The sequence below is a fragment of the Hyperoodon ampullatus genome (genome assembly GCF_949752795.1).
Source record: "Hyperoodon ampullatus genome assembly, chromosome: 2".
Classification (NCBI taxonomy): domain Eukaryota; kingdom Metazoa; phylum Chordata; class Mammalia; order Artiodactyla; family Ziphiidae; genus Hyperoodon; species Hyperoodon ampullatus.
In genome coordinates this window covers 12,668,668-12,682,629 of record NC_136915.1, presented here as the reverse complement: position 1 = coordinate 12,682,629, position 13,962 = coordinate 12,668,668, and the positions used below count along the sequence as shown (strand labels likewise).

General features: G+C 49.0%; 1 protein-coding gene across 1 annotated transcript in view; it reads right to left on the bottom strand.

Moving 5' to 3' along the window:
* Positions 1–13,962, bottom strand: part of LOC307048510 (forkhead-associated domain-containing protein 1-like) — a gene marked incomplete at both ends in the record, with an annotated part of 154,093 nt that overhangs the window by 57,673 nt on the left and 82,458 nt on the right. The window contains 5 exon segments of the mRNA XM_079697600.1: positions 71–154; positions 2,882–2,989; positions 6,726–6,830; positions 7,858–7,947; positions 10,209–10,339. Of these exon segments, the coding sequence (XP_079553726.1) occupies positions 71–154; positions 2,882–2,989; positions 6,726–6,830; positions 7,858–7,947; positions 10,209–10,339 (518 nt within the window).

Genomic DNA, 13,962 nt, shown 5'->3' with positions numbered 1-13,962 from the left:
ACAGGAACATATGCTCCCAGTGTCTGGAGCCCCAGGTCCCTGAAGGAGGAAGTGGGGAAGAGAGACGAGCCTGCTGATTGGAGACGGGTTTGTCCTGGAACGGTTTCACTCGTCCGCAGGTGGCCTTGAGGACCTGACCTCTAAAAAGCTCCAGCTGCAGCACAAAGAAAGGGAAGGGGATGAGGTGAGTGGCGCAGCTGCAGCTGCAAGGCTGGGGGAGGCGCCTCCATCGCTGGGTCTGGGAGAAATCGGTGAGAAGGCTCTGCACGCCTTTAGTGGCCATTATGGGTAATTAACACCTTCACCTCTCACCGGAAGGGGCAGTGCCCACACAAGAGAGGGGGACAGCAGGTTTTAATGACTTTTCAGGTGTGCCCGCCTAACCTAGCCGACGCACACGGTCAGCACACACACGTCTCGGGCTCTCGGAAGAGCCACTTGCTGCCAATTATCCAGTGGGAAGTCCAGGGACAGGAGCGCTCTTCCGTAATTGCTACGTTGGCACCAGGCTGTGAGATCAACACTGAGGCTGCCAGCCCGGGTAACTCGTGTCATCAGCAAGGGCGCCTGGGGAGAGAAGGAGGAGCTTCCTGCTGCCATTTTGTTCCTTAGACCTTGTGTCCTGAAGACGACGTCTCCTGTATTCCTCTCCAGGTCCCCGGAGCCTGGTGCCGTGCCTGGCACACAGCAGGCACTCAATAAACGTTCATCGAATGCTTATAACAGAAACACCTGTCAAGTCAGATGTTCAAAGTCCTCTCCTTCAGTTCAGGCAGTTTTTACTGAGTGCCTCCCTGATGCTGGTGTCTTCATATTACGGATGATGAAACAACGCAGTTAACTTAAATCAGGGCTTCTAGAATGACGAGTTCAAGATGCCCCAAGCTCATGAGACCTGAACGGCAAAGAAGCCCAAGTTTCTTTGGAAATTTACCAACGTGATGGCCCTTGGCCTGGGTTTTTGGCTCACTGGCAAAATGTGGTCATGAAAGGCTATAAAACAGAGCCCCGAAGGACCACAAGGGCCACTGAATCAATGAGAACGTCAACAGGTCCTAAAACACAGGAGTCTGCTGCACACCAGGGAGCTCTGGGAAGCCAAGTAGAGGAATTATGACTCTCCTAAGGACACCTCTGCAGTCATCCTGCCGGAAACCAGCCGGGTGATTGGAGGGACTCTGGGTCGTCTGCTGGTTTCATGGCCAAGGGAGGGTCCTAGCTCGCCCGAGGAAGAGGTTATGTAGAGAGGGCCCTGTGGGCAATGGCCCGCGTTATCACCAGAGGCGCCCTACGGGACTGCTGGGTGGGGGGTGGGGGTGGGGAGGGACAGGTCCTGCTGGACGATGGGCTGAGTCCTGTGGTCACTGGCCTGGGGAAGGGCAGGACCTCAGGCCGGGAGCGGGCTGTGGAGACAAGGGGGTGAAGCAGGAAGGCCCAGGCAGCGCAGAGAAGCCTCGTTCGTCCTTTCTCTCTCGAGTCTAGACCTGGAGGAATCTCAGTGTCTCTGAGGGTCTTCCTGGATGACCCCTGGCCAGAGCCACGACCAGGCGCTCGGCAAGTGGCACAGATCATGCCCTCAAAGCGGGTGTGCGCCGTGGGTGCAGAGTGCCAGCAAGGTGAGGGGTAGCCCAGGTGCACGGAGGGAAGCCCAGGCTGGCGGGCTCTCTGCCTTGCTAAGGGGTCAGCACCCAGCAGCAGAAAGGACACCGGGGGTGATGGTGTGGAAGTTGGTTGAAGAGGCTTTCAAACCTGCCTGAGGGTCAGCATCGTCATTTAACTTGTGGGTGCCTCTGAAGTTCAGCACGTGGGACAAATTCCGGTCACACTGATGGTTCAGGCTTGGATGCTACCAAACGCAAGGGCTTTGGAAGCTGGGCTGGGTGGGACGGAGGGCTCCTTTAAGGATCGTGGTTCTTAACCTTTTTTGGTGGTTTACAGATCCTTCTGAGCATCCAATGAGTGACGAGGTGGACTCACTCTCCCAGAAAAAGAAAAGCACAAACACATACACGTAAAACGTTCTTGGTCCCCCCGGAGCCGTGGCTGCCAGGAGAGGATGCCTTGTGGAGGGGGTCCAAGATGGGCTGCCCTCGGTGGGCTGTGCCCTGGAGGGCCAGTGCCCCGTCTTGGGTTCTCGTTTGCTCTCCCTTAGCCTTTGGTGAAGGCTCGTTTGCATGTTCTGGCCCTCCTGTCTGTGCCACGTGTCAGAGGAAGGGCCTCTGGGCCATCTGGGGTCAGAGGCCTGGGAAATGGCCACCTCCATCTGGCATAAGCTGTGGTATTCTGGGTTTTACTTTATTATGAAAAGTGGCAGGACTTCCCTGGCGCTCCAGTGGTTAAGACTCCACGCAGCCACTGCAGGGGGCACAGGTTCCATCCCTGGTCGGGGAACTAAGATCCTGCAAGCCATGCGGTTCGGCCAAACAAAACAAACAAACAAACAAACAAACAGAAATGTGGCATTTCCCTGGGGACACTGACTGTAGCATCTGTTTGGGGGCCCAGAGGAAGAAAGATGGCTGTAAATGTCAGGACAAAAAATGTGAAGGTGAAAGTGCTAGAAACACCACCGGGGTCAAGAGCTCAAACCCTTCCCAAGAGGGAACCGCACAGCTGGTTCACTGGGGTGGGCCTTGAGCTGGGACTGGCTGCTTGGTCAGGGTCTCAGGCAACAGCAAACACTGGAGTGGGCAGCTTCCCAGAAGGAAAAGCCTCTTTAGTGAAATCCATGGGGACGCAGAACCCGCACAAAGCCCTGCCCCTGAGATAAGCAGGTGAACTAAGCCAGGCCGTCTTCCTCCTCATTCATCCCTGCCGGCCGCTTGGGTGCGGGATTCCGTGGAGAGCACGGGCCCGTGAAGGGGCTCTGCAGCACTCCTACCTGACCTACTGCCCTTTCCAAATTGGCTTTAATGAGGTTTTCTCTGTTCCTCATTTCTTGCAGCTGAAGCAATTTCCTTCTGGAATCCTCCCGAAGCTTCTCTTCAACCTGAAAGGATGATGAAAGCGTGGGCTTGCTGCTAATGTGATCATCATGCCCTCTGGGGAAACTCTTCTGGGGGGGCTAATGGCAGTGGGGGAGTCCCTGAGGGGTAGGGACAGCTGCAGCCCAGCAGCAGGGGTCACAGGCATGCACAGGGTGGAGGCAAACTCACAGGGAGTTGCCCGCTACGGGAAAGGGCCGAGCTCTGCACCCGGGGCTCAACTATTTTCTACCGCACACTCCCATCCCAGCTTGGTCCCTAACAAGCCGTACGACACTCAGAAAGTTATTTCACTGCTCCGTGACTCAGTGTCCTCATCTGTCAAATGGGGATGATGATACTAGTATCACTGCATAGAGTTATTGTGGGGATTCAATGTTTGGAATAGTGCTTAAGGGCTCTGTGAGTGTGTTAAGTACTGTTGTAACCTATGAAAGGTGGACGGGAATGTCCGCCGTACAGTCTCGTTCTAATAGCTCGTGATGAGTACATGGAAATGTTATGATTGGGTTTATTATCATAACTGTTTGTCGTTACCACTTTGAGCACACTCACTGGTGGTAACCTCACTGGAGGCTTGCTAAAGCAATGTCTATTAAGAATTGCAGCCTGCAAAGGAAGGCATTTAAAGTGGAGAAGCTTGCCTACTTTTCCCCCCTTGCTTGGGTAACAGTCAATGCACGGTAAGCTTGGGAGTGCTCCACGCTACCCTTGGCTGGCCAGTGTAGGCCTCGCAGCTGCTCAATTCTTGGATGCACCTGCTGAGCCCTGGGCCCTGGCACTAACAGGAAATGAGGCAAACTCTCGTAAATAAATGGAAAGTTTTTGTGCTGAAACAAATTCACAGGCTGTTTTTTTAGGGATCTGAAGAGGGGGATCACAGGGATGTAATAAAAGACCCAGAAAAGCCCTTAAGAGCTTTCTTCTGAGTAGTGTGGTCCAGTGGAAGAGCCTCTACCCAGGTCCGTTACCTTGGAAAAGTCATCTCAGCTCTCTGCGCCTTAGTTTTCTCCCAGGTCTAAACATGCTCTGACTTCTATGTCAGCAGCCTTTTTCATGTGCTGCAAAAGCCAAGTCCAGCCTTGGACTCTGCCCCTGTTTGTGTTCTGCATGAACAGCCCCCGTTCCCGTCCCCAAGCCTCAGAGTCACCTTCAGCGGCCGCCCTGCTCCCTCTCTCACACTCGGGGGTCTCACGCCTGTCCTCCAGTCCCTCTCACATGCAAGCTGGACTGTGACAACTGGCCTCCTCGTCTCGAGTTTAGTTTCTTCTAGTGCAATCTTAACGGTACTGTGAGAGTTACCCAGCTGTAAGGCAGCTCTGTCCAACAGAACTTTCTGCAACGGTACAGGTACTCTGAGCGAGGCTGTGTTGTCTAATACGGCAGCCACCAGCCACACCTGGGGATCGAGCACTCGAAATGGGGCTGGTGTGACGGAGGAACTGAATTAAAAATTTTAGTTAATTTTCATTAATTTCAGTGTAAACAGTAGCATGTGGCTGTTTGCTACGCCAGGGTCACTGAAGTCAGAGGAACCTGGAGTCAGACAAAACCGACTGTGCCATTGGGCTAGTTACTTTACTAGTAACTAGTAGCCTTGACTTTCTCATCTGTAAAATGGAGAGGATGATTTCTAGATCACAGCGCTGTTGTGAAGATGAAGAGATGAAATGTTCAAGGTAATGCCTAGTACATGAGAAAGTGTAAGTATCATTTTCACCCTGATTACTGTCCACGAATGTCAATGCATCAGTCACTTGTTCAGGAGGCTTAGTAGCTCCCCACTGCCTGTGTGGTACAGAGCCCAAGCGCCTGAACTAAGGCAAAACACCAAGCCAGGGATTCAAGAAGCCCCTATGAACTCTGAACGAGGTAAATAAAACTGAATCCACACCTAGATAAACCATAATAAAACTGCTGGAAATCAAGGGAAAAGACAATCTTAAAAGCAACCAGAGAAAAAGACAGATTATGCAAAGGTACAACAGTTAGGCTTACAGATGACTTCTAAATAGAAATAATAGGAGCAAGAAGACAATAGTGACATATCTAATGCTATATCTAATGTGCTGAAAGAAAAGAATTGCCATTGTACAATTCAATACGCAGTCAAATGTGTTTTAAGAATGAAGGTTAAATATACATCTCCAGACAGACACACAGGCACATCTGAGAATTTGTCATCAGCAGAGCCACAATGAGGGAAAACATTAAAGGCTATTCTTCAGACACAAGAAAAATGAACCCAGGTGGGTGATCAGAGATGCAGAAAAGACAAGCAACAGTAAGGGTAATGTGCGGATATGATACTGACTATATAAAAACACTAATAATGTCTTGTGGGGTTTTAACTATCAAGAGGAGTTTAGAAAATGACAGCAATGGCTTATAAATCTGGAGGGGGTAAGTGAAGTTAAGGTGTTTGAAACTCATTGCACTGTCAAGGAGAAGGGCATAATTATCAACTACTATTGCCTCTTGGTAAGTTAAGAATGCAGGGCTTCCCTGGTGGCGCAGTGGTTGAGAGTCCGCCTGCCGATGCAGGGGACGTGCGTTCGTGTCCCGGTCCGGGAGGATCCCACATGCCGTGGAGCGGCTGGGCCCGTGAGCCATGGCCTCTGAGCCTGTGCGTCTGGAGCCTGTGCTCCGCAACGGGAGAGGACACAACAGTGAGAGGCCCGCATACCGCAAAAAAAAAAAGAATGCATATTGTAGTCTTCAGGATGACTACTAAGAGAATAGTAGAAGAGTGACAAACTTAATTAATGTGTGATTTTGGTGAGTCAAGGATGAATGCTATTGTCTTACTATTACTAAAAGAATAGTAAAAAAGTGAAATATTTCCAAGCTAATAGAGGGGGAAAGTGGAATGAGAGAAAACCACCCACTCAGATGGAGGCAAGAAAGGAGAGAAAAAGGAACATAGCACAGATGGTACAACTGGTATTGAGCAAGAAGGTAGATTGAAACCCCAGTACACGAGTAATTACATAATATAAATGGACTAAAAGTCAAAGATTGTCAAACTGGATTTTGTAAAAATGATACACTATTTGGAAGGCATATGTCTAAACCTTAAGACAAAAATTGACAGAGAACATATGAAAAAGATATGGTATGAAAACTCCAACCAACAGAAAGCCAGTGATGAAGCTAAATGACAAAGGAGACATTAAGGGAGAAACACTACTAGAGATGAAAAGGGACATTTCATGATGATCTAAAGTTTTGCTCTACAGGAAGTATTAGGATTCTAAATTTATATGCACCTAGTAACACAGCCTCAAAATATATAAAGCAAACATCATTCATATTAAAAGAAGAAACACACAAATGACAAACATGTTGAGATTTTTAAAAACATTCTCAATGATGGAACAAAAAGACAAAAAAAAATCAATATGAGAATTTAAGTTGGAACAACATCATTGGCAAACTTGATTTAATGGATCAATTCTTTCTTAGATAATTTCACAATTAAGATCTGAAGGCAGTCTAGGGTAGTGGTTACACACAGGAGCTTTGGAGTCAGGCAGACCTGGATTCAAGTTCTGCCACAACTACTTTATGCAAGTGAGCTTGGATAACTTCCTTCACCTCTGTGAGCCTCAGTTTTCCCGACTGTAAAGTGGGGTTCATACCAGTATAGACCGCATGGGGTCATTGTGAGGATGAACAGAGATGATGCAGGTGGAGTGCCTGCCCCAGAGTGGTTCCCAGGCCGACCTGTCCCTGCCATACCTTGCTCTTTTCCCGCAGCGTCATAGAGATGAGGCTCTGCTCGGTACTGCTCATTTTCAGCTCTACCCTGAGCCTCCTTATTTCTTTTTCCATGTCATGGATTTGCTGAAAGAGTTCCAACAACAGGGAAGTCAACTTCAGAACTCATTTCATCTGGTTCATTAAGGCAGAAACCTAGTCTGGCATTCGCTTAATTCCTTCCCTTGGGGGACAATTCCACATCTTTGAGGCAAAGTAGACTTTCTTTCAACGGATGCAATGAAAGGGCTGGGTGGGGGAAAATTTGAGTTTCTTTTGAAGATCAGCATGGATCCTGGATTAAACAGTACAAGATACCTATCCACTCATTAGAATCTCTTTCCTTGGGGTATATTTTTGAGTTCAATCTAAATAAGGGCTGTTTGGAAGACACAATGGGCACAGTTTGGAGGAAAAGAACAATGACATTTTTCTTTTTTCTCATTTGAGGCAGAGAAGTGTGCTCCTGACAGAGAGAAGAACACACATCTCCTCCCCCCGTCCCAGGCACCGTCCTTCCCAACGGATGGAAAACGTATGCCTGGTGATGTGCACGAGGGTTCGGGCCGGTACAGGGGGTGAACATTTACATTTAGTGGTCATCTTTTCATTGTATTCATTTTTATGTTCACCTTCCATACAAGGCCAGTGATGCATTTGCTTTTTATTTTGTTTTTATGAATTGTTGTAAAATTGAATGTATTTAAGTAAAAATACTTCAAGAAGAGTTGTGTTAATAACAGTGCTCAGGGCTGTGATAAAACTTGTGACAGTGGATCATGAAAGTCTGGGCATCACAAGTCCAGGGGTAGGGACCACGGTGAATTTCTAGCAGCATATGGTGGCCACCTCCCGTGCCTTTCCCCAGGGGAAACCTGATGAGGGGCCTTGAGTCAACTGCCCAGAAAATCTGGGGAGAGTGTGTTTTCCATGGTCTTTTCACCCATCTCTTTGAGGCCAGCAAATCAAAGAATTAGGAGACTACATTAACAGACAAACACCCAGAAAGCCCCAGAGCTTGTGCTAGCTAATGGGCCAAGGAACCCCTCCAAAACCCTCAAGGCCACAATCTAGGCTTTCAGTGGACACCTAGGGGTCAGGAGGTTCAATGCACGGTTTTGCAGAGTTTTAACTCTTTCTCTTGGGCTTCCCACTTCTCCTTCTGGGCATCTTCCTTCTGTAACTCTTCTTTCAGCACTGAGCACTGTGGAGAAAAAGGACAAGGCCACGGGGGCTTGGCTGGGGGTCCCAAGTACCTGTGTTCACGCTCAGGAGTGTTTCCTGCTGTATAACCCAATCACACCTCTGAATTCTGAGAGGCGAGACCATTTGTGTGATGGGAGCACGGGATCCTGCAGTCATTCCCAGTTCACCCCTCTCATGAGTTCTGAGGAATAGAGCGTTTAAATTCCTCTACAAAAGCCAGCAAACTTCACCGCAGGGGAAATCCAGCTTTGTAGAGTCTGGGTACTTAGGGTGCAGGAATTGGGATGTTTTCACGCTGTGACCGGTGAGGGTGGAGGGGGCCGAGCCAGTGAGCTTGGGTCCATCTTAGGGCTTTTGTGCAGGTTGCATCTCAAAGACACAACTGCCCCGACTGGTGTGGAGGGGTAAACGGAGCTGTCTTGCCCGAGGGCGGCTCGGCAACAGGCATTAAGGGCATAAGGATGGGTGTGCCTTCTTTTGACCCAGCAATTCCCACTTTAGGAATGTACCTTAAGGACAATGACTGGAGAAATAAGTAAATCTGTAGTTTCAAGGATGCTCTTCACAGAATTGTCCATAACAGTGGAAGAAAAAAAAAAAAAAGAGGAAACAACCCAAGTGTTGTTTAGAACAGCAGACCACTTTATAACACTGGGTACATCCAGGAGAAAGTATGTAGCTTTTAAGACGAATGATAAGAGTGTTGATTTATTAGCACAGGAAAATAGTAAGTATTTAAAAATTTTAAAAATGTGCAAAGTATAAATTCACTATAAAATGATTGATTGATTGATTTCTAGGCAATATATAGAAACAAGACTGGAAAAACATACATGAAAATATTAACACTGATTTCTCAAGGTAGCATTTCCTCTCCTCTCTTTTTATTTTTTCTTCTCAATGTCATCTACTTATTTTTCTAAAATTAACACACATGATGTATGTCATTAAAAAAAAAGGCATCTCAAATGTTCACAAGAGCAGTACCCTTGGTGGTGACGAGCCCTTGTGCTATTGGCCAGCACAGTCTAGAGGAGAAGGGACCTCATTCCGAGGTCAACGAGGAAGGGGAAACGGGGACATAAATCATCCAAATGCACTTCAGGAGGTAGAAGAGCCAAGCAGGTGCTGTCTTTGCAGATTCCTTCTACTTAGCACCAGCTCTGCATCCCCTTCCCGTCCCCAACACACACACACACACACACACACACACACACACACGCATACACCACATAAAACAGCTATAGCACATGCCTGGGAAGACACTCTGCTTGGGAGAAACGAATGCAGAGGGCTTGGCCAGGCAGCTGACCCGGGGCAGAGGCAGAAGAGCACAACTAAAACCAGCCTCCCACTTCTCGGAAAACGATTTTGTCATCCCCATTTCACAGATGGGGAAATGGAGGCCAAATAAGTTACAATGAAAGAAAGCTCTGGGATAGGACCCTGGTCTGTCTGATCACAAAGCTCGTGCAGTGCCTTTCACTAGCTCCAAACTGGGTATGGTACGACGTACCAGGTATTACTTATTGTGCTTTTTCCTTGGAACCTCAAGATCTGTTCTCACCCCACCCCCATGAAGACCTAGCTATCGGGTAGCCTCTGGGAATCTCTGAGTTGCCACCTGAGAGGAAAGCTTTGAGGTTTTACCTTGACTCACAGAAACAGGCACATCATGCAAATACTGAGAAATCTTATCCTATAGAGGCAGGATTCTAAAGTTAGCATTGAAGGCAAGATTTGCAAATAGTCAAAGTTACATGTAAAAAGCTCTTTGCTTGCCTACCACGTTCATCTTCCATAGAGACATTCTACACACTAAAGTCTAAGGAAGAAACGAGAGTCTGCGTGTTTGCATCTGGATCTTCAAACATTCTGCTTTGAAGACAATTATGAGAACCAGTGGTGCTGGGACCATGATGCAGCCGTGTGGTCATCCTTGCTCACAGAGAGATCATATTCTGTTTAATGTTAAACTTTGTACTGGCAGTATATGCTCATAGGTGTGTTTGTTGCTGGGATTAAACAAACTCATTTATAATAGGGGTTAGAAAATGTTTGCTGGATTTGAAAATCTATTATGCTTATTCTGAGCCACATACACGCTGTCCTTTGAAAGGCTTCAGAGAAGTTGGCCACCTGCCCAGCAGCTACCCTCCCTGTGTCCTTGGGCACTGGCCTCATCTCACCACCGTGTGTCATGTGACTCCACTGTGTCTGCTTTTCGCAGCTACAATTTGCTGATGACCCGACACTCACTCTGGAGCTGAGGGCTTCGAGCTGGTGATCCTTTTCTTTGTTCTCACTTTTCAGTTGATTCACCTCCTGTTTTAGTTGTTGAACTTGACCATCCTTTACTAACACGTCTCTTTGCAAAGATGACACCATCTCTGTAAAAGAACCAAACCAAACCAAAACAAAAGACTCATGGAGGTCAAAGAGGTAGGAAGGATTATTGGCAACACCATGGCTGTCAGCCAACGTTCGGACAAGACCTTCCAAGCCTGGGCCACCACTGGTGCCCGCCTAGAACTGGGGAGGCTTTTTCCAAGGGTCCAAGTGCAGGAATGGGAATGAGAGCAAAGTCCACAGAACAGGGTTTGAGGCTTCAGTGAGAATGAGGGGCGGTCAGCACCAGCGAGAGGAGAAGCCTTTGGGGGGCCCTTGTGGGCACAGGCCAGGCAAAGCTGGGAGTAGAGGCCACACCATGGGCCTGGGGAACAAAGGCCCAGCACAGGGAAGGTCCAGGAATTCTTCTCCAGATGCCAGGAGACGGGCATGTGGCAGAGGGCACTGCTGGACGCTATTGATGGGGTGGTTGGTTTCACAGTCCTCTGAGTTTGGACCCCTCTCTACCACTTATTAGCTTGGTGGTCTTGGACAAGCTATTTCACCTCCCACTGTCTGTCCCACACAGAGTTATTGTAAGGGTCAAATGAGACGGTATGTCCCAAGAACACAAAGTGGCTAAATTCTGTTTGTTCCAGGGCGCCTATTATTTTTCTTGGCAGCCAGCTTCCAAAATGGCCCCAATGATCCCTGCCACCTAGAATTCATGCCCTGTGTAGCCCCTCCCACCCTGAATAGGGCTGCCATGGGTAACCAATATGATACTGTGGAAATGACGGACTGTTTCCTCCCAGGCTCGGTCATAAAAGACACTGTGGCCTCCTCTTTGCTCCCTCTTGAATCACTCACTCTGGGGGAAGCCAACTGCTGTGTCGTGAGGACACTCAAGCAACCCTAGAGAGAAGCATGTGTGCTGAGGGACTAAGGCCTCCAGCCAACAGCCACATGAGCAGCCATTCTGAAGGGGGATCCTCCGGCTCCCTGCGAGGCTTTAGATGACATGACTGATGCCCCAGCCGATATCTTGACTGCAACTCATGAGAACTAAGTCACCCCCCGCTCAAATTCCTAAACTACAGAAACTGGGGGAGATCATAAATATTGGTTGGGGTTTTATCCATTACATTTTGGGGTAACTTGTTATGCTGCAATAGATAACTACTCCATTACTGTAGTATCATTTTTTTTAAACATCTTTATTGGAGTATAATTGCTTTACAATGGTGTGTTAGTTTCTGCTTTATAACCAAGTGAATCAGTTATGCATATACATATCTCCCCATATCTCTTCCCTCTTGCATTGTAGTATCATTTTGAATAAAAGTGGGAAGAAGGGTGCATAAATGCAGTGGTATAGGGTTATCTCATACGGTTCTTTTCTTGAAAGAACATCAGGCCCAGTTTTAGTGGTAGGTATCAATCAAGAATGTCTATGAAATAAAGCACAAAATGCTCCAGAATTTCATTTTAAAAATGAGCTTTGCCTCCAGGACACAGTTCAGTTACTTGGAAATCCCTCTGGGGCTTGCCACACTTTGAGTGGGTCCAGCCCATCTCAAGCGTTATCCCAACCCAGGTCTGTCCGACTCCCTGATCGGAGAAGGTGGGATCTGAGACAGGCTTGATGCTTGGATGAGGTTTCACTGGCCGACATACGGGAGGAAGGTGAGGACCAGCGAGTTCATCCTTACATTCCTGGTGCCCAGAACAGCACCTAGCCTGGGGGAGGTGCTCAGAAAATATCTGAGGACATCCCAAGTGAGGGAGGAGCATAAGCAGAGACCTGGGGGCAGCAGGGGGTGGGTGTGGGTGTGATTAAGTTACAGAGTGAGGCAGAAGAAAAGCACAGATTCATACAGAGACGGGGATTCACGTGCGACTCAATGCTATGCCTGGCTTCTACAGCTGTGGGCATGTTTCCTGCTACGTGCTGGCTGCTTTCAGAGTGATGTGCCCCTCCGAGGCTCACTGCCTCCTCCCTGTCACCTGCTTCTCTCCCTCCCCTCGTCTGTGAGTGGTCCCATCCTCTTCAGGTCTCTAGACATGTCAGTTTTGGCTTAAAAACCTCCACTGGATTCCCAACACCCTTGGAATAAAAACCCAGACCCCCGACCCTGCGCAGACCCACAATCCCCTGTTCACTCCACGCAGCCTCTCTTGCCCTTGGCTTGTCCTTGCCCTCCTGAAACAGGTCCTCTCTAAAAGAAGGACACAGCCGTGGAGGATGCAACATGGACTGGTTAGAATCGGCCAGGTCCAAGGGCGCGTAAGATTCGACTTCCAGGGGAACTGGAGCCTCATTACAGGCTCATTGTAATACGTGAGCGAAATGACACACCCACCAGCACCAGGACAGTTCCCAGGCTGACCATAAAGGTCAAAAAGTGGGTGGTGGGGCTTCCCTGGTGGCGCGGTGGATGAGAGTCCGCCTGCCGATGCAGGGGACACGGGTTCGTGCCCCGGTCCGGGAAGATCCCACATGCCGCGGAGCGGCTGGGCCTGTGAGCCATGGCCGCTGAGCCTGCACGTCCGGACCCTGTGCTCCGCAACGGGAGAGGCCACAACAGCGAGAGGCCCGCGTACTGTAAAAAAAAAAAAAAAAGTGGGTGTTGGCCCAATTCCTGGAAATCCCCGCCCCTTCCCCAAAATATTAGAGTTGTCCCAATCCTCCCACTCATTAGCCTATAAAATTACCCAGCCCATAAAAACTAACTGCCCCATATTTGGGGGCCTCTAGCCTTCTGAGATGGCCCACACTCTGTCTGTGGAGTGTGTTTCTCTCTAAAGAAATCCACTTCTTACTTTGTCTCTCACTGAATTCTTTCTGCGATGAGACATAAAGAACCTGAGCTTTATTAAGTCCCGAGACCAGATGCGTGATCTCGATTAAAAGATGGTGGGTTCTGACTGGGTTCGAGTCCCAGCCCACGGGTTCAAGTCCCACCTGAGTTCCATGGTTGCACACCCACTAAGCTGGCCCCCCTTGGCCTCCCCCCTTGAAGCGCTGGCCACCACGACACACAGTTTATTTTCTCCACAGCACCACTGCTCTCTGAAGTGGGCTTGTTTATTCATCCGTTTACTTTTATTGTCTGTCACCCCCTCCCGAATCTGTGAGCACAGGAATCTGACTGTCTTGCTTGGCTCTCCCTCCCCGGAGCCTGGAACGGGGCCTGACACCTAGTAGGAGCTCAAGAAACATGTGGAAGCAATGAAGGAATCCAGGGAATCAAAGCTCAGCCACAGCTGTGCGCTGGCTGCTCCTCTCCCAGCCCAAGCCCTTTATCAGGCAACCACCTCGGATCAAATTAGAAAATGGTTTCCCTTGGGCCCAAGTGCACTCGGCTGAAATGGGTGAGACCATGGGTGCCTTAAAGGAGTGACCCCATTTTGTCCACGCTCTAGTTTGCACTCAGGCTGCTTTGTGGAACCACCCAAGCCACAAGGCGACCTGTGTTCTCCCTGGTGGGGCCAGTGCTCAGGAGACCTTGTAGCCAAGAGATACCATTCTCTCAAATATTTACCAGGCCCTGCCCTTGGAACTGGGTGCCAAGAAACCTCCACTGAGGGAGAACTCTAATGCACCGACACGGGTGATCCCTGAGGCTGCACCCAGGTCACGGGCACAGGTGTGCTGGTTGACTGGTGATGTCTGCAGGGGGAG